Here is a 21,252-nt window from a genome sequence, read left to right on the forward strand (position 1 = left end):
TCTGTGGTTAGGGGTGGGAGGAATTCCATTCAAACCAAAGGTCACTTCCCTCCTATGTCGCATTCTTTTTAAAGTACCTTTCATACACCAGTTTATGGTCATTCTACACTGCTCTACTCTTACTTTGGGAAGGGACATCCTCACCAAGTTTCAGGCATCCATATACTTTACTCCAAACCCACCTGAACCTCTTCTACTCTTATGCTGCTCAGACTTGCTCCTCCCCTCTGACCCCCTACCCCCTGATATAGTTAACCCCAAGGCCTGGGATTCCACTCCTCCTTCTATTGTTAAACACCACCCCCCACTCAAAATTCAAGTTAAAGACCCTTCCACGTTCCCTCACCAAGCCCAATATCCAGTCAGTAAAGAGGGACTTCAAGGACTTACGCCAGTTACTCAATGGCTACTGCAGGCCAGTTTATTAAAAAGAACCTACTCTCCATACAACACTCTCACCCTACCCATTAGAAAACCTATTGCTTGGTCCAAGATCCTAGACTAATAAACCAGGTGGTCATTCACACCTGTCCAGTCATCTCTCGCCCTTATAATGTCCTTTCTCAGGTCCCCCCAATCACTTTTTATTTCTTCCATAAGTGACCTCAAAAATGCTTTCTTTACCATTCCACCTGGACCCCTCATTTCAACCCTATTCATGTTTGTCTGGAGAGACCCTGACACCCAGATTCCCACCCTGTCAACTCGGACCATCCTCCTCTAGGAATTCAGGGACAGCCTCCGTTTTTTTTTGACAGGCCCTTGTCCCTGAACTCTCCTCTCTGACTCTCTCCCGGAGTACTGTCCTCCAATATCTAGATGACCTTTTAGTATACAGCCCTAAAGAAGACGTCAGTGTGACACACTTCTCAACTGCTAAACTTCTTGGCAGACAAAGGCTCCCATGTGTCCTCATCCGAAGCTCTCTCAGACTCAAGTCACCTGTGTGACTCATGATCTCCCCCACTCATAAGATAATGACCACAAGCAGAAAATCCCTTATTCAGCAAGGCCTACCCCAATCTCCAAGAGGGATATTCTGTCCTTCTTTGGACTGGCTGGCTTTTTTAGGCTGTGGGTCCCCAGTTTGGGGATTCTAGCTAAACCATTGTATGAAGCCACATATGGCTCCTTAGAAGAACCTCTTATTGCTCCCAAATCAATCCAAACCCCTTTCTTTAAACTCAAAGAAGTGCTAACCCAGGCACCTGTTCTGAGATTCCCTAACCCCCTCCCAGCCTTTTTACATCTTTTTCCACACAAGAGAAGGTTTTGCCTTGGGTATATTCACACAAAAGCAAGGAAAGATATTTCAGCCCATAGCTTACATATCAAAACAGCTGGGGTTGGTAGTCCAGGGATGGCCAGCTTGTTTAAAGAACCTGGGAGTGACAACCCTGCTAATTCCAGAAACCCAGAAGCTCACCCTGCAATAGCCACTAACTATCCTGTCCTCCTACAACCTAACAGAACTGATCACACATAGAGCCCTTTCATCTCTTCCCCCGTCTCACATAACACAAATACATGCTTCATTAGTTAGCAACCTTGCTATTACTTTCCAAAAATGTGCCTCCATTAATCCTGCTACTCTGTGCCCCATGCCCACTATACCTGAACCTACCCACTCATGCACAGAAATGGTAGACTCCCTATGCTCTCCTTTCTCATACATCGGTCAGTCAAAAGTACCAGATACTTCAAACTGGCTTATTGCTGGTAGCTTCAATCCCAATTCCAGACAGACAGGATATGCCATTGTAACACATACGCAAGTGACTGAAGCAGCAACTCTGCCAGCTGGCACCACTTCTCAACAGGCAGAACTAATGGCTCTAACAGAAGCCCTCACTCTGGATAAAGACTTACCATTAACACTTACACTGATTCGAAATATGCCTACAATATTCTACATTCACACACTGTAATCTGGCAAGAAAAGGGATATCTAACTATCAAAGGAACTCCCATTATAAATGGGAACCTCATTCACAAACACCTACAGGCAGCCAAGCTTGCAAAGGCAGCCACAGTCATATATTACAGAAGACATCAGTCCCCACTGATCTCATTACTCAAAGAAACAATTCTGTAGACACTGAGGCAACATGGGAGCCACCTCCCAACATAACAAGATCATAACCTTAACTCCACATATTCCCCAACATACTCTCCACAAGAGCATTTATATTATCACCAACTGGTGGCTGAGATACAAGGAGACTGGATTTACTTAAATAACAAAATAGTCCTACCTCACAACCAAGAAACCCAAATCTAGCAAGATATCCACAATCACTTCTATGTGGGATTCAAACCTCTTCTAAAACTCATTCAAACCCAAGTGTTCTCACATTCACTACACCACTCAAAATTTAAAAAGGCTCCAGATCCAGAAAGGATGACTCCTCAAAACCCATCTTCCCAAAATCTGTCACCCCCTTCTCATTACAGGGTAACCAACACTGTCCCAAACACTGTCCGTCTCTCTCTGATACCAGAACAATAGGCTACTGCATATGAGTAATGGCACAGCCGCCACAGTCCTTGGCCACCTCTTACTGCTGGGCCTTCTGACTGTTCATACTTCTATTGTGCTGCCCACCTTAGTATACACTGTATTGCTCTAACTGATATGTCTTTTGAATCTGATTATGAATCTGATTACTACTCCAGATACTCCTTACTTCCCATTGATTCTATGCTGAAAGATCGAAATACCTTCTGTCATATCCTACACCTCAACCTCTCTTGGTACCCTTTTTAACAACTTCCCATCTCAGTAGGTGTACTTTGGATGACCGTAACTAAGTTATACCTCTAGGGAGATTTCAGCTACTTTGACTTAGATCAGCTACAGTGTTTTACTTTTATTACCTGTATCCTCCTGTTTGCCAATGTACTCCACAATGTTTGGGCCACTCCTAATTCTAGTCATCCTCACCACAAATATTTCCACTCCTCAGTCCAGCTGTCAAAACAATAGCTCGATCCCTTTCATAACCATGACACAACTCCTAAACCAGTCACATTCTCCCCTGTCAACTAATTGCTGGATCTGACTTTCTACCCAAACTCAACAAACTTCTAGCCTAACTACCTGGAAAAGATCTAGCATGAGTCTACATCTACAGTTTTCCACCGTGCCCTTCCTCAGCCCTTCCATTCTCTCTCATTCCTGGGTATCTATCCCCGTCAAACTGAAACTTCTCCACAAATGGTTTCTGGCAGAGCAGTAACATATTATAGACTAGTAACACCCCTAATAACCCAATACCTTCTTAAACGTCCCAAGGGCCAGCCACCACCCAAATCACCTATCTGGGGCCCAATATCCACTCAAACTTACCTCACTTGTCAAGTGTCCCTTTGTATTCACTGGTCATGCTCAGACCAAACCTATCAAATCTTTGTCAGACAGCTTTCCACCAGTCAATGTCAACATTCCCTTAACCTCTCACCCTCCAAAGACCACCAGAATGTCAAATTCACTAACGGAATAGGATCCACCCTAGTTTGGAAAAATGCTATCTGCTTCTCAGGCCCCCTGTCCATCTTCTGGAATAAACCTCCTCCTACCACTACCTCCAGACCAACAACCCCACACCCTCTCTGCAGACAGAGGACATCATGTATCTTACAGGAAGGAATTCCTTGGCAGAAATGCTACAATGAGGCATTCTGCCTCGCTTTTGTCTTTTTCAACACATCTTCCCAACTACAACTCATCACAGATATCACCCACTTCTTCCTCTCACTCACAAACCAAACAGAATCTGTCTCTTCCCCCACAAACATTCCCTACAAGTCTCTAACTGGCACCACCCTCTCCAGATCCAACTCAGCATGGGACCTAGAAAATAAACAAGTCTAGTGGCTAGCACTTTCACCTACAGCTTCTGTCTTACTACCCCAGTGTCTTCTTCCTCCCTTTGGCTCCTCATCCTGCCTCTGCCTTCCCTCTAACTGGGCTGGCACCTGTACCTTAGTGTTCCAGTTCCTCAGTATTACCTTACTGCCGAACAATCAAACTATTCAGGTTCCCCTTCATGCCACAGTTCTCTCTTCTGAGGCCCATCGTAAATGGACTGTCCCATTCCTAATTCTCTTACTGTCTACCCTAGGAATTTCCACAGCTCTAAGGACAGAAATAGCTAGTGTTGCCATTGCCACAACTTATTTCCAACAACTGTCAAAAGTCCTCTCTGACACTCTAGATAAAACGGCCTCCACCCATACCACCATTCAAAATCAAATAGATTTACTGGCAGTAGTGGTTCTTCAAAATACACAAGCCCTGGATATCCTAACTGCAGAAAAAGGAGGTACCTGTCTCTTCCTAGAGGAAGAATGTTGCTCTTATGTTAACCAGCCCAGAAATGTCTGAGATGCAGCAAAAACAAACAAACAAAAAAACCAAACTATGTGGCAGGGCATCTCAAATTCAACAAACAACAGAAACATCCTGGTCCCAATGGCCCCAATGGGCCTCATTTCTAACCCTTTTTTAAACTCCCCTTCTGCTTCTAGTTCTATGCTTAACGAATGGACCTTTTTTATTTTGAATGCTCATCAGTTTCATCCGATGAACCATGGAGTCCATTGCTATCCAACAGGTCATGACAGTCCTCACACTTCAAAACATCCAATACCAATGATTACTATCAGGTACCCCAAACACCCCCTAGTGTTTGGCATCCCTAATCAGCTCAAAGTATATACAGAAGCAAAGATAATCCCCCCAATCCCCTACTCCCTTATTTTATATAATTATATTAAAAGGGAAGAATATTAGGCCTCACAGTCAGCTTAACATAAGACCATCTGCTACTCCCTAACCCTGTCCCTGTACCCCACCCCCTTTCCCCCAAGGCTGGTATGTTCTGAAAAGAACACTTGATACAACTCACCCTGTCCCCCTACATACTCCCTTTCTCTCAGGCTGGTGCATTCTGATAAAAACATCTTGTATGACGATGGACATTTGGGCTCTTTCCAGCTCTTGGCAATTGTAAATAGAGCTGCAATAAACACTGGAGTACAGGTATCCATTTGACATGATGATTTCCATTCCTCTGGGTATATTCCGAGCAGTGGAATAGCTGGGTCTTATGGTAGATCCATTTGTAATTGTTTGAGGAACCTCCAAACCATTTTCCATAAAGTCTGCACCATTTTGCAGTCCCACCAACAGTGTAGGAGAGTTCCTTTTTCTCTGCAACCTCGTCAGCATTTATCATTCTCAGTCTTTTGGATATTAGCCATCCTAGCTGGAGTGAGGTGATATCTCAAAGCGGTTCTGATTTGCATTTCCCAAATGCTGAGTGATGTTGAGCATTTTTTCATGTGTCTGTTGGCCATTCGTATATCTTCTTTTGAGAAATGCCTATTCAGCTCCTTTGCCCATTTTTTAATTGGGTTACTTGATTTTGCTGTAAATTTGTTTGAGTTCCTTTTATATTCTGGATATTAATCCTTTATTAGATGCACATTTTGCAAATATTTTCTCCCACTCTGTTGGTTGTCTTTTAACTCTTTTAATTGTTTCTTTTGCTGTGCAGAAGCTTTTTAGTTTGATATAATCCCATTTGTTTATTTTTCCTTTGGTTGCCCGTGCTTTGGGGGTCGTATTCATGAAGTCTGTGCCCAGTCCTATTTCCTGAAGTGTTTCTCCTATGTTTTCTTTAAGAAGTTTTATTGTTTCAGGGTGTATATTTAAATCCTTAATCCATTTTGAGTTGATTTTAGTATATGGTGAGAGGTATGGATCTAGTTTCATTCTCCTGCATATGGATATCCAGTTATCTCAGCACCATTTGCTGAAGAGGCAGTCCCTTCCCCAGTGAATAGGCTTGGTGCCTTTGTCAAAGATCAGATGGCGGTAGATGTATACGGAAAATGTGGTCTATCTACACAATGGAATTCCACTCTGCTATAAAAAATAATGAAATACTACCATTTGTAGCAACATGGATGGACTTAGAAAAAATTATATTAAGTGAAATAAGTCGGGCACAGAAAGAAATACTGCATGTTCTCACTTATTTGTGGGAGCTAAAAATAAATACATAAATACACAAACAAACGGGCGGGGTGGGGAAGAAGATACACAATTCCTTGAACTTGTTAAGACACATGACCAGATATGGTGTAGATGGGTGGGAATGGAGGGGGTGGGGCAGGAATCAGTAAAAGGTCATGAAAATCCAATACATTGTATATTGATAAAATAAAAATGTAAAAAGTAATAAATAAATAAAAACATCTTGTATGAAGCAAAAAAACCTGCAAAGCCATTACAGAATGCTCAGTGCTCAGAATAGTTGCCCAAACCCTCCCAGATAAACCCTACGAAGCCTCTGCTAGTCTGTGTGAGGGCAGAACACTGATCTCTCAGTTTCCCCTCCAAGTTCACTGGAGTAAACTCTCTTGCTTGGTAAAGTTTGGCTCATACTTTCTTATTCTGCTTGAATCACTGATCTAACAAAGATTGTATTGGTTCTGCTTCTGTGGAGAATCCTGACTAAAACACAATGTATAATTTTTTCCAAGCCTATCTTCTGTCCTGGAGTTTAAGCTGTGTGTGTGTGTGTGTGTGTGTGTGTGTGTGTGTGTGTGTGTGTGTGTGTGTGTGTGTGTGTCTTTGATTCCTTATCATTAGTACTATTGTAATACTGGCACATGATAGGTGGTTAAAATTTTACTTTAAAAATAATTGTAACTCCCATCTTTAATTAAAAATTAGAAAATGCATCATTACATTCAAACTTTAATTTTCAAAAGATATCTTACCAATGTTTATCAAATACTTTTACATCATGGAATATCATTATTGCCCAAAGACATTAGATATTTTTGGTAGAAAATGCCTCAACATTATACATCCTTTCTGGGCGCTACACTTTAAATGAATTTAGAAAGAGCATACTTTTTGTTAAGATTCAAAAGTATTATTAAAAAGATGATATTCTATGGAATATTGAAGTGTAATGGGTTTTCCTCTGGTTGGGCAATTAAACATATTGGCTTCTATTTCTTTTTCTTAATTAGAGATTGATTTCTGTAGCTGGATTTGTGCATATTATTTTGTATATTTTGCCTATCTAGCTTCTTCAAGCCATGTCTAGCTCTTGCTCTTAGTATGAATGGACACTCTTTCTGTACTTGCAGATGGAGCAGAATTGTTGAATATACATATTTATGCACAGAAAATTGTTTCTCTACATGCATGGTTGCTATGGGCATTTTTTTTAACTGAAACAATCATGCACATAAAAACAGAAATTAAGAGCGTTTACAAATATTACATAGATATTGTGGAGAATGTTTAGTATATTTGCTTTTGTTATAATGGATGAAAACTAAAGACAGTGAGAATAAGGACTTATTTTATGGGAAAAAGCAGACAAAGTTTTAAAGGATTTTACACTTTCTAGGGATTTAAAATTTCAAAGTGTATAAATATAGGGTAACTAAAGAGTTTTACACATTTATGTATCCCTTACAATTTTGTCATAAACGAAACAAAAAACAAAACAAAACAATACAAATACCCAAAAAACTTTCCTGGTTATTCAAGAAAGCTTAAATTATCTCTACTATATGAAATAATAAAATATTATTTAGTGAGCCCTTATGTGCTTAGCACTGTGTTAAATCCTTTATTTCAATCTAACTAAATTCTATCATCATATTTATATAGCATTATTATTTCTTTTTCATATATTAGGAATTTGAAATTCATCAGGGTTGAATGACTGTGTAAGATCACTCAGCTAATGGGTAGAGACACCAGAATTCTCACTCTGGTATTCCTGTCTTCAGTATCCATTCTATAAACTGAAACTCTATACTGCCTTGGACGCGGTAGTATTTACTGACTTACTAATAGGTTTAAGTCATTTTGCCTATTGCTTTATAAAGCACAATGCTTCAAGAATCCTCCCAATAGCTCTAAAATTTAGATATTATTTTTCCTCCTTTACAAATAAAGGCAGATGATTTCCTAAAGCAACATAGCTCATGTCATCAGAGTAACCTAGAGTCAGAGATGAGTGTTATTCCCAAATCCTCACTATCTGCTCAATATCTGTATTTCCTATCATTAAAGGACCAAAGATTCTCTAGTTTATGATTAAATTTGTACACCAGTTTTCTCAGTTAATTAGGCTCACGTATGTTAGGTCAAGTGAAAAAATAATCTGTATGGCCAACAATGCATTCATGGAGGTAGCTACATATATTCTTAATTTGACAAAAACCCATTTGCTAAATTACTCAGTTAAAGAATCAACTAACATAGCTCAGTTATATTAATGGAAAAACAACATGAAAATAAAACATTTTAAGCATTATTTTATTCATGTTAAGTTATTATGAGAAGCAATAAAAATTGTTTCATGTCTGAAAGATTGAAACATGCCATACCTTACTAAGCTGTTAGCGCTGTCAGGATCTTGTGCTAAAACTGTGCCCACAATGGTCCCGATCTTGGCATTTTCATAGACTTCCATGACATAGGAAGGCATGGAAAATAGTGGTGGTTCATCTACATCCCCAACAATGATCTTCAGCATGGTAGCATCTTTAAAAGGACCCAAGTGAGAAAAGCGAAAATCAAGATGTGTATTTGCTCCTTCTATGTTGAGGGTATATGACTTCTTTTTTTCATAGTTCAGTGGCTGTGGGGAAAAAATAAGATTTCCATATTATGACTTATGATACTTTTCAAACAAGCATTATTTTTTTCTGTTTTTGAAAAAATAAGTGGAATAGAGTTAAGTCATTCTAGATTTGTTAAAAACAAACTATGAAGTTTGTCTTAGTAGTAACTATAAAGCAGAAATCATGAGAACTCAAGCTTGAGTCGATACTGATACAGCCCAAAATATGGTGATAAATAAGGTTCAAAAGGATATTCTCCACATGTAAACAAATATTGCTTTTTAACTTCAATCTCTTCTGTAACCTGTATTATTAATCTTAAAACTACCTGCTACTAATTTCTTAAATTTTTAAAAATAAAATAAAGTACAAGTTTTTTATAATTGAATAATTTATCTCATATGATTGATTTTTTAAATATTTCATCATCTGATTTCACCCTTGCTGGTTTTAAACTTGATACCTTATTTTAAAATCTGACCAATTTTCAGTTTTTCAAGTCAACCGTATTTTCTTGGAATTTTAGCAAAATATTTTATACAGAATTTTGAAGTTCACTTTTCTTATTTTGATTGTATTTATTAATTTGTCTCTCTTACTGATAGTACCATTTTGTTTATTTGTTTTGTTGTTTTTTCATTTCCTTTATTTTATTATGATATTTGAATCAACTTTAATTATAGCTCCCTTTGTATTTGCTTATTTATACTAATTTTTCTAGATTTGGCATATATTAATAGGTTTTTAATAATCCTTTTTAGTATTTTTTTACTTTCTATTTGTACAATCAATATTTATCTATTCTTTATTAATAGTTTATGTTAGGCATCATGAATTTGATTGAGAATACAATCATAAAAACAGCACTGAGGCCACCAGATTTGGGAAAGGAGAGTTAGCAAGAAGTTGGTAACAGGCTACAAAAAATCATGCTGTGGAATGTTGAATATACTAATTAACTGGCTTTGAGCATCACATATTGCATACAGGTAGTGATATTCAACAGTGTACCCCACAAATATGTACAATAAATTATGTTTCAACAACAAACAATAATAAAATATGGTAAGTCTGTGTTTTGTCCCAAAGAATACATGGTCTATTGTAAGATAAAAAATAGTAAACAGACATTTTACAGCACTTTATATTCAGTGCTATATGACATATTGGATATAATACACATTAATAATAATTACACACACTCAGATATAGGGGTGTAGGTAAGCAGCTAAGTAATGTTTCAGAGAGGAAGTGCCTTTTCAGATAAGAATTGAATGTCTGGAAAGTGTTAAGCATCGTGCACATAACAAGATCTGTGAATCAAAATTAAGTCAGATTTAGTTTTCAATATGCCAAAAGTTTCCATGCTAAGGTTAATGCAGGCAGTCCAGACACCAGCCTTTTATTTTGGACCTGGTGAAGTATCCACTGAGATTGGTCTGCCTGATAAACATCTGCAACACGAAGCAAAATAGAGATTTTTCATCCCTATTTCTGCCACTCTTTTTGCACTAGTCTGCTTCAATCTTGCAGCCTTCTTCCTTGGCAGGATCAGAGAATGGTCATTCTCTATGGAGGGGCTCACATATTTTCCTTTACACGAAGGGCCAATGTCTTATTCACTTTGACCTGCTATAACAGAATACCAAAGACTAGGTGGCTTAAACAACAAATGTTTATTTTTCACAGTTCTGGAGGCTGGAAAGTCCACAATCATGGTGCTGACAGATTCTGTCTGGTGAGGGCTCTTCCTCCTTTTCAGACAGCCTCCTTGCTGTATCCTCACATGGCACAGATAATTTATCTTTCTTCCATCTTCTCTTATATAGGCACAAATCCAATTCATGAGGATCCACCCTCCTGACCTAATTACCTCCCAAAGACCCCCACCTCCAAATACCATTATATCGGGAGTTAAGTTTCAACATATGAATTTTGGAGACACAGATTCAATTTATATTAGCGAAGGAGAAGGCAACTAGAAAGAGTGTCTTTAATGCTATCTTGTAAACAAAATGATCAGTCCTGGTAATGATTATTTCCCTGATCTCTTCTGAATTGCTTTCAAAAACTGACTTTCCCATGGGTTGGAGATTGCATAGAAGGAAAAACACTATTTTATTCCCAAAACAGATATTAAGAACCTAGAACCTAGAAAATTTCTAGGGTCATGGGGACATGGATAAAGTTGGGCCACAATATTTTAAAAGTTTTTATGAGAGAAAATATATACTTTTTAATTTTAAAAACTCAAATTCTCAAAAGTTGACCAAACATACAATACATATTGTTATGTATTTTAGATTTATATATTTTTAAAGAATGGTGAATTGATTCTGCAGTTTATTTCCTACCAGTTAAGAGCCATTTTCTCTGAGGGGATCTAAACTATGAATGATTTGTCAAAATACCTAACATCCATTTTGTTTGAGGAGTTGCATGCTCCTAGTTGCACCCACAGATTGCATTTTTATTTCCTTGACTTCTCTCTCTTTTATATTAATAAGTGAGAATCTGTCCTTGACTGATTTATCAAGAAATAACACCCAAATTTAAATAACCTGCCTTGGAAATGGTACATACTTGCTGCCTATCAGGAATTGAGTGGATAGTTACAGCCCGTGTTGGCTTTTAGAATCTGGAGAGTTAGAATTGGGCATGTTGCTCATGGAAAGTGGAAGCCCTGAAAGGTTTATCATTTAAGATTAATGTCTATAATTTTTTGGAGTCGATCTGCTGCCTACAGTATGCATTATAATAACTAAGTTTCTTGCCATTACATGTGAGTATTCAAAATCTCAAAACTAATGACCAGAATTTGCTTACTTTAGTAGGGATATTTGCCATTCTTTACTCACAATATCAATGGATTTTAAAACATTCATATCTATTCATTTATTGTTGTAGCCTTTTACATATTTTTGACTTTTGATAAAATTTGTGGAGGATATTTTGGTCACTTCCATCCCTATCTGATATTTTTATCAAGCTGTGCATCTACGATGATAGACATTTCTGTTTCACTTTTTAGCAGGTCCCCTGGCAAGTGAGATGTCATTTGTCTTAACACTAACCTACCTACTGCCAAGGTTCAGGCTGTTTATGTGGACACAAGGTTTCATGTTGATGATCATCTAATATATATTTAACTATCCCAGGGCAGAGATAATCATTTTGAGGAACTTGTTTGCCAGGAATGGCAGATGGATGGATGGAAACCCATCTGGAGCCACAAAGGAATGAAAAAATTATTTCAGGTTGGGCTGGGAATTTTGAAACAGGTGAATTAATGCAAATGGAAATATTTTAACAACCTCATTTAAGAAGAGAAACTGGAGGGGCTGAATTGCAATTATAGAAAATCCGGGAGAAAATTATACTCATTCATTTATTCTTGGATATGTCAGGATTATGTACACAATACAAAATACATTATTGTTTGGTTTTTATTATAACCACAATATTATATAAAGACGGTATTAGGGTTATGATTTTTGTATTATGTAACTCTGGCAAAGCCGTCCAAGTACTCATTATCCACACATTTTAAATAGGTCTTCCAAAATTTTCTAGTAATCTTTTGCTCCTGGGCAACTATTTATGTAGCATTTCACTTTCCTTAGTTTCCAGCAGATTTTTTTTAAGTTAAAAATAGTCTATTAAAAACATTATACCAGAAAAAATGAAGTCTTTTTATCTAATTTCTAATTTGGATAAGAAGATAGTGAAAGAATAAAACTTTAAAAATAAAAGACATAAAAATGTACTCAGGCTGTTGGGAAATCACAGAAAACAGTACCATGAAATATCTGGCTAAGAGTTTATAAAACACAAAACATACATTTTCCTGCCTTAACATATAAAAAAAAATTTTTTAAATAACTTCATAATTATGAGGATAATATGAACTGTATGAGGGCAACTGGACAGGCAGTGATTGTTCATGAGCACAGGAATGAGTTCTTTTTTAGCTCATTATTATGTCAACTGTTTATGCTTTTAGCTCTTTCTGGCCAGATTCTGGTAATAATAAATCAGATTGAAGAACTGATTAACACTCAAGTTAAGGAAAGAATTGGAGAAAGAGCTTTTCCTTTTAGAGCTACTTGAAGACTCTTTGAGAGAGTAAGCTCCAGTCTCTGATAATTTGTTCATCATTATTTACTCTATAGATTTTGCTTCACCAAGATATTTAGTAAGAAAGGTAGAACATGCAAATGTAGTGTTTCTCCCATTTTACAAAATTGCAGAACTATGACCAGTTTCTCTTTTTGGAAAACAAAGTCTGAATTATCAGTTTAGTATGTAATGTGACAAATGTGTAATCATTAGGCCAAGGTGATCTACTGGAAATGACTAGTATGAAATTAATGTTTATGGAGAAATATTTCAGAAATAAAATCAGATTCTTTTTTCAGTTTTTTGGAATTTGCTTTGGGTGTAATTCTCAAAACTCAGTTGCGGCCTAAGCTCTGTGTAAAAAAAAAAAAAAAAAAAAAATCCCACATCATTGATGCTAACACTTATTAAGTACAATGATCAGTGTTTACAAATTAATTAAATTAAACTAGCAGATGCACAATTTAATATGAATTTAGGATAAGCAACATTTTTTTGGTATAATATGCATCAGTTATCATATGGGACATAGTTATATAAAGAAATTGTTATTTATCTAAAATTAGAATTTAGCTAGGTGTATTTCACCTGGCAGCTGGTAACTATGATACATAGTTACTAATCAAGGTCTCCTGTCTGGAAAGAGAGAAACTATCAGCAAATATAAAATGGATATATATTGGCAACTCTTGAAAAAAATTTAATATCTTTAACCATATGAAATTCCTGATATCAAAAATGTATGGCCTACACAAAGGTAATTCATGTGATTCAGACTAACATATTTGTTTTTCTCACACTAAACCATCCTAGCATTCCGGGAATAATCCCACTGCGATGTGCTTTGTTTTACTGATTTAGTGCTTGGAATGGTTCCATAGGTATATTTACGTTTGTACTCTTAAATATGCTTACAAATCTAATATTTGGTTATTGGCTCTGACATATTCTTCGATTCCAATATATTTCTAATAAAAGAGTCAATGAGTTTATTTTTACTTATAACCTATTTCCTTATTAAAAGAGGTATTGTTTCTACATTTCTATGGCATGTATTGTTTACATTCTGATTCACCACTCTGGTCCTGATAATATATTCAGTGTTCCTAATTGTCATTTTCCTTTTGTCCCCACTAAAGGAAAATGCATCATTTCTTGGTGAAATGATGTATTTTCTAAGGCAATATCCCTCATTTTTTAAAGTTCAAATTCTTTGCCTGTAATCTATATACTTGAAGAAAAAATTGGCTGTATATAAAACTCTTGGCTCACTTTTTTTTTTAAATATCTGGTAGGTATCATTTTAAACATGCTCCTTGCATGTTTAAAACTAATCTCCCATGCAAAGACATTTCTGACCTTCTCTCGTCTTTGAAAAATTGGTCCTCTTTTATCTCTGAGCTTGTAGCAATTTAAGTAAACCTATGCCATTAGCACTTGACATCTTATATTATAATAATATTTCATGTCTACTCTGTTTTCCCTAAGAGAAAGAATATTATCTAATTCATCTTCATATTTTATGTTTCTGGAATAATTTCTAGTACATGGAGAATGATAAATAGCTCTTCTTCAATCTCAAATATAGCTGTGCCTAGAATACCAAAAAGTGCTATCACATGGTTTAGATTTGAAGGACGAAAAATTCCATATTATTTCCGAAATATGAATAGTTAACACCTGCATGTGCCCTAAACACTCAACATCTATTAATTCATTTAATCATCACAACACCTCTGTGAGGTGTAATTGTTCCTCATTTACAAATGAGAAAACTGAGGCACAGAAAAGTTAAGAAACTTCCCTGGGGCAACAACAGCCTGTAAGTGATATACTTGGGATTTGAACTCCAGCAATGGGACTTCCTCTACAGGTTGTGCCCTAAGCACTGTGCTATACTGCTGGAAATTTAATAAGGAACTAAATAGTTTAATATGAGGGCACATCAAAAAGTTCATGAAAAGATTCATGTTATCTTTTATTTCTATTTTTCCATGGACTTTTTAAAGTACTTGCATATAATATTTCACTTTGATGAATAAAGATAAAGTTTTTTAGTGTAATACAATGTCCTCACTAATAAAAAAAGATACCTTCAGGCATTATGTTTGCAAGTATTTACTATTAAATTAAAAGTAAATGGATAAATTCACTAACTCAAGCTACCAGAACTCTCAGTACCTTTATAATTTTTTTAATTCACAGACTCACAGAGCTAAGAATCTGAAATGTTCCCTGGAGAAAATCCTCTATGTCCTCGGCCCCTGCTAGAAGTGCTAATTCTGGCGTAATTTTAACTTCCCCAGGCAATTGGGCTTCTCTTACTTTTTTTTAGCTACTGCTCAACATTCTAATTTAGCAGCTCAGTGTCAATGAGTTGACTCTCATTTATATCTTAAATTTTAGTTTCTTAATTTCATCCTATTACTCCTAGTAATTACCTTTACATATCATTGCTCTGTCTAACTTGTATAATAATACATTTCCCTCTTTAATATTAATTCACTTCATATTACTGTAGATAGTTATCATTTCCCCCATCAATCATTTTCCAGCCAGCTCTACATATTTAGGACTTTTTAATTGTTTCTCATTAATCTCTTTTACTATTCCTTTAATCACCCTAGCACATTCCTCCTCTGGAACTACATAACCATCATAAATAAAAGGATACTGAAAACAACATTTAGCCAAGTTGCTCTATGATTCAATTCTTCCTGGAGTTCAAAGAAGCCCTAAAATTCTCTTCTCCTAAGGAATGAGAGAAGAGGCTCTTCATGACCGTTCCTTTGCCTAATTTCTGACCTGCGCCATTATCCTGGTTTTCAGTTTCAGGCTGAGTGGATAATGAGAGGAATGATATCATTTTTATGCACAAAAATGTCACTTTAATCATTAAAAAATGGCCAAATTCTAGAATAGTGACTCCCATTATTATTACATATCTTCCTGAAAAAATGCACATTTTTAAGTGAATGCATTTGTCAAAACACAAGAAAAATTGCATGAATTTAGGTAATGTTTCTTCAGCTAACCATTCTTACTACAATAGGGTTTTCAGTCTTTGTCAGAGGTCTGTTCTGGATGGTGGATATTCTACGGAGTCCAGAACACATGTGTGAGCTTTCTGTTGTATATTTCTCTATGAAGAAAGACGTAATATTCATTATTGTGTATAATTCTAAAGATATTGATGCAAATAAACATTACGTGTTTGCTTACTGTCGACTGAACACTGGAAAAATAAATGCAAAGATCTTTCACTTCAGATAACTTAAGTACATCGTATATTATATAAAAAATATATTTATATTATGTTATTAATATATAATTAAATGTAAGCTCATATATGTATGTATGCTTGTGTGTACATATATGTGACATATATGTATATAATAATTAAATGGACCCACACATACAAAAACTTACCAGTAATCGATGTATGTGCATTGTTTAGCTTATCAGAACGTTTTATCAGATCATCAATGCCCAACTAGTGCACTAAATTATATCATAAGAATATACATATTTAAAACAATTAACATTCAATGTAGTTTTAAATGATCTATCACTCCAAGCTCATGGTCATGCCTGTAGATGAATACAACAACAGAAGTTGCCCAGTAGCAGTACTCTGTGAAAAGTCATTAGAAACACAGTGATAGTCATTGAGTAGGAACTTGACTTCTTCCATCTACAGCTTCTGGCTGAGCAGAATAACTTCTCAGATACTAAAACCTTATAAGAATTTTAAAAATAAGGTTGGCTGAGTTTTTCTGATAAGAAACTACCTAAGGAATGTTCAGATTTTGTACATGGATTATTTGAATTAGAAATCTACCACTGTTTATGTAAAGTGTGGTTATATGTTTGCCCACGTGTGCATTTACAATGGTTTCGGATGGCTTATTTATTGTTCTTTGTGATTTACAGTCCAAAAACCTTAAAATTCAATAGCAAAGAACACCTCGATCCTTATTCTGTCACTCAATGCAACCCAAAAGAATGACAAAGAAAACCTTAATAAACACAATCCACCAAAAGAGCAAATATATGGCATGTGCAATAAATTTAGTGTGGTTGTGGTTAAACATATATTATGTTTTTCTCTTAGGATTGACTTAAACTTTAAAAAAACATGTTTATAACATATTTTGTGTACTTTTGTGATCCATCTAAAATCATTTGCTAAATAAAATAGTATAATTATCTTTTACACACTATGGGGTATGGTCATTAAAACAAAATATACATATAAAGTGCCTGGGTATAAAAGTATTTAACATCTCCTATAAATAGGGATACATTTTTAATACACATGGATACACATTCAGGAGAATCAGCAGTGCATTAAAGGTCAGTTAATCAGAAATAGGTCTTACCCTATCAGAAGCAGCAGCTCTAAGAGGGATACGGAGTTGATAGGTTTTCTACAGTGAAAAATCACAGAAATGTGTATTATGATATGAGGACTAGAAAAGATAATCCAAAGGAAAAGATCTGTGTCTGAAATATACCTAGAAATTTTGCACTACAAAAACAATACTTAACTTGAACATTGAAGGGGAAAAAAAAGGAAAAAATGCCTTCTCTAAGAGAAGAAAGGGGAAGAAACACAAGGACAGAATATACATGCAATGCAGTGTACAAGTACACATGGTATCTCATTCTTAAGTTGCTTCCAGGTGAACTGAATAACATGAAATAAGGTAGACAGCAAAATAGTCACATGGAGTGGTGTGGAAAGTGTAATTAAAAAACTGGAGTGAATGGAGGAAGAAAGGAAGGCAAGAAAGGAAGACATTGAGGTTGTGTTGTAAATATGAGTCAGACACACTTTAGAGCACCTTTTTCACCTTATCTTATCTATTTGTCCTATTCACCTTGTGAAGTGCTAAAACAAGAAAACTGAAGCTTCAAACACTTGAGAAAATGTTGTAGATCTCTTCAATAGTAAGATCAAGATTTATATTTCATTTTATAGTAAAGATCCTATCTTCCACTCTTCTTTGTTGACGTAAAAGACAAGCTTAAGATTTTTTTTTTGCCTTGAATGAACAGGCATTATATATGCAGTTGAATACACTAGAAACAGGAAAGTTACTTGCTAAAATTGGGAGAGCAAATAGCATTGTAACCTTGAAGTAGAGAAAAAGTGAAAGTATTTTGAACAACTACTGTAGAAGAGAGAAAACTGACATAGGAACCAGAGGAAGAGATTCCGAGGAAGACTGCTAAGGAGAGGCACATCCCTAGCTACTGAGGTACATCAAAGGAAAGAGCACATCCACTTGCATTTGTCCTTATCTCTCTTCCCCTTTCCACCCAGTCAAGTTCCATTAAACAAAGAATGAAAGTTATCAAAGTGTATTTGCAATGTACCACACCATGCACCAGTGAATCCGATGAAAGAATGATACAGACAAGAAAGTGTAGATGCTCCTGCTGGCTGATTTACAGAGCAGTGCTGATTCTGATCTTTGAGGAGATTAGCTGTTCTGCCTTGCTAGCTAAGGTGAGCTGCTTTAGAGATTAAATAAGAAACAGGTTTTTAAGGACTGCTTATCCATTTCCTGCCATCTGAATCAGTACCTCCTGAAAGTTAAAAAGTCCACTGAAGTACAGTTTACTTTTCAAATTGCAATTACTTGCAACATATCCTGTACAGTAATGAAGTGATTCTGAAACTGATTATCCTAATCTGAACGATCAAAAATTATATAAATCCAAACATTAATGCACCTCAGAGGAAATGTAGAGTATGTTAAAAAATAAATTCAGGGAAAACGTGAGAGACCATTTGAACTCATTAATTGTCAATATCATTTTTAGTATATCATTACTTACCATTTTCACAATTGAAACAATTCTCATTATGAAAATTCTCATTGCATGTGTGGGCTTAAAATGGATTTAAGTATGTTAATTAAATATATTTTCACACATATGCATATATATGATTTTATCCTTTTTTTTAGACAACATCAAATAGAATGGTAAAATCTCTCCATTGTGCTTAATTCCACAATGTACACTTACTTGTACTTCAGATCTTGTATATAGTCAACCCATCCACCACCACACACACTTTTTGTAAATTTGATGTAACTTCCTATTTTAAAGAGACAATAGGGTGCAATAGACAGGAACCCCCTCCCTCCCAACACACACCCAATAGATCACTGCAAACGTATGTGCAACCATTCGCTTCCCCCTCCTGTCCTCCAGTCATCAATAAAAGAAGCATACTGTCATAAGCTGTTTCCTTTCACCTGTTGTCAAGCTCCCTTTCAAGGTCATCTCTACCTCCAGTGCATCTTTTTAAATCAATTATCCTCCCTTTACTCTCCGGCATGTCTATTCCTATTGAGATTTTACCCCTCCGCATAGATACACTCTTCAGTATCCCGACTCAAATTTAAATTTTTTATTTCGTCTTGTTTTCATTTATTTCCTTCATAACCTTTCTCCCTGCATTACTACTACGTTTCCCAAAGATGACATTGTGTTTCTCCTCTTTTTCCTCTCATATCTTTGCTTCTCATTCTCTCTCCACCACACCCCAGTGTGTTCTTCCCTCCATTGTAGCAAAGAATAATGCCATCTCTTTCCACTCAAGCATGTATGGAACATGACTAGGTATTCAGACTCCAAAGACAGACTGTCCGAGTTCAGTTTCCTGTTGAATTTCTACTTGGGCATCATTTTTTATCTCTCTGTGATTCAATTTCTTTAGCTATAAAGTGGGGATAATGATACTCCTTACCTCATAATGTCATAGTAAGATTTACAGAAAAAATCATAGGTATGCCGACTGAATACACACTTTGGAAAAGTGCTTAAAACCTGTCCTGACACAGAAAATACTCAAAAAATATTAGTTCCTGTTATTGTGATGATACTGATAATAATGATGAGCCGAAACTGCTAATGACATTCACCCAGTAATTCCTATTCTTCCTTTTGTCAAATTCAATTGACATTTATAATCCTAAATTGTTTTACATGTTTAGAACACTTCACATTTTTTATGACTACCTTTCTCCTGTATAGCATCCCTAGGGAATTTTCAATGCCAAAAATCTCTCCTATTATTTGAAAATTTCCTCCAAGACTTTATTTCGTTTCTGGCTTCTGCTTGTTTGTTAAATATTGCTGTTCCACAGAGCTCAGGATTCATCTTTCAAGAAGAATTAATCCAATTTTTCTGAATTCACCTAAGTGAAGAAGCCATCCAGAAAATTAAAAGCAGTCAAACCTTTCCTTGTCTTTTTATCCATATCCCCATTCATTAATTACTTTAATATTCATTAATGCCTACTCAGGGTCAGAAAATGTGCTAGATATTGGGAATGCAGGGATGACTTTACACATAATCTTGTTGTCATGTTGCTTATGTCAACAATTAGAAATATTGATATCACATGACACCTAGTCATTTCTTGTTTAGACACCTTTAATGGCTTTTTATTTGGCAAAATTTAACAAGGTTCTATGTTCCTCCTACAGTCACAGGCTGCATCTCTTAATCTTCCTCCTCCAAGTTCAACTATATTATTTTGGTCCCTTAAATGTGTCGTGTTCCACTCAACTCATATACTTGGCACATTTTCTTTCCTCTTCCTGGAATATTCAGGCTTACAATCTATACCTAACTCACTCCTAGTTTTCTTTAAATTCTCTGTTCAATCACTGCTGAATAATAGACAAAATAAAATATTTCAAATCATTTTCCTCAATAGCAGCATATAACTGTCCTTCATAGGACAGTTTTACCATCGATCTAGGATTTCAGGTAACATTTGATTATTTGCTGTCTATACAGACAGGGACTAAGTCTGGCTTTGCTCATCCTTGCATATCTCATGTGGAGCATAGCAATTGGCAAATAAGAGACATTCAACATACACATATTTGTTAAGTAAAAATACAAAAATTAACTGTTTTTATTACCAGATTAATGACCCAATTTTGGCAATCTTAGGAAAACAATTGCAATAATAAAATATTTTAGGTGAAGACGTTATATTTTACGTATACTAGTAGTGATGACTGCTCTCTAAGTGTTTAAACACTTTGAGCTCTGCTTAGCAATCCCCTTTGGTAACATTCAAAAGACAAGAAAATATTTAATTTTGATTAGTATAAAATTGTAATTAGTAGGAGAAGAATTAATGTAATTTTATACAATGAAAATAGAATAATATATGCAATACAAATAATTAGATAATTAGATAGATAGATTCACTCAGCATCTACAGTAGCACATTAGTATAACATTTCTCAGCCTGTGTTCTGAGCATATTCTACATGAGAATCACCTGGGGGACTTGTTAAAATGGCAAATATCTCATCCCTACTCTAGTCTTATTGAATCAAAATATATGAATGCAGGGTCTAGGGATCTGGATTTTACCATACTGTCCAGCTGAAATCTTAACACATGTAAAAACTGAGACAAACTCCACT

General features: G+C 35.8%; 1 protein-coding gene across 1 annotated transcript in view; it reads right to left on the minus strand.

Moving 5' to 3' along the window:
* CDH18 (cadherin 18) overlaps window positions 1-21,252 on the minus strand; it is a 342,030-nt gene that overhangs the window by 86,893 nt on the left and 233,885 nt on the right. The window contains exon 6 of the mRNA XM_063086030.1: window positions 8,428-8,681. Coding sequence (XP_062942100.1) covers window positions 8,428-8,681 — 254 coding nt within the window. The remainder of the gene's footprint in view (window positions 1-8,427; window positions 8,682-21,252) is intronic.

This window comes from Cynocephalus volans, chromosome 2 (assembly GCF_027409185.1).
Source record: "Cynocephalus volans isolate mCynVol1 chromosome 2, mCynVol1.pri, whole genome shotgun sequence".
NCBI lineage: Eukaryota > Metazoa > Chordata > Mammalia > Dermoptera > Cynocephalidae > Cynocephalus > Cynocephalus volans.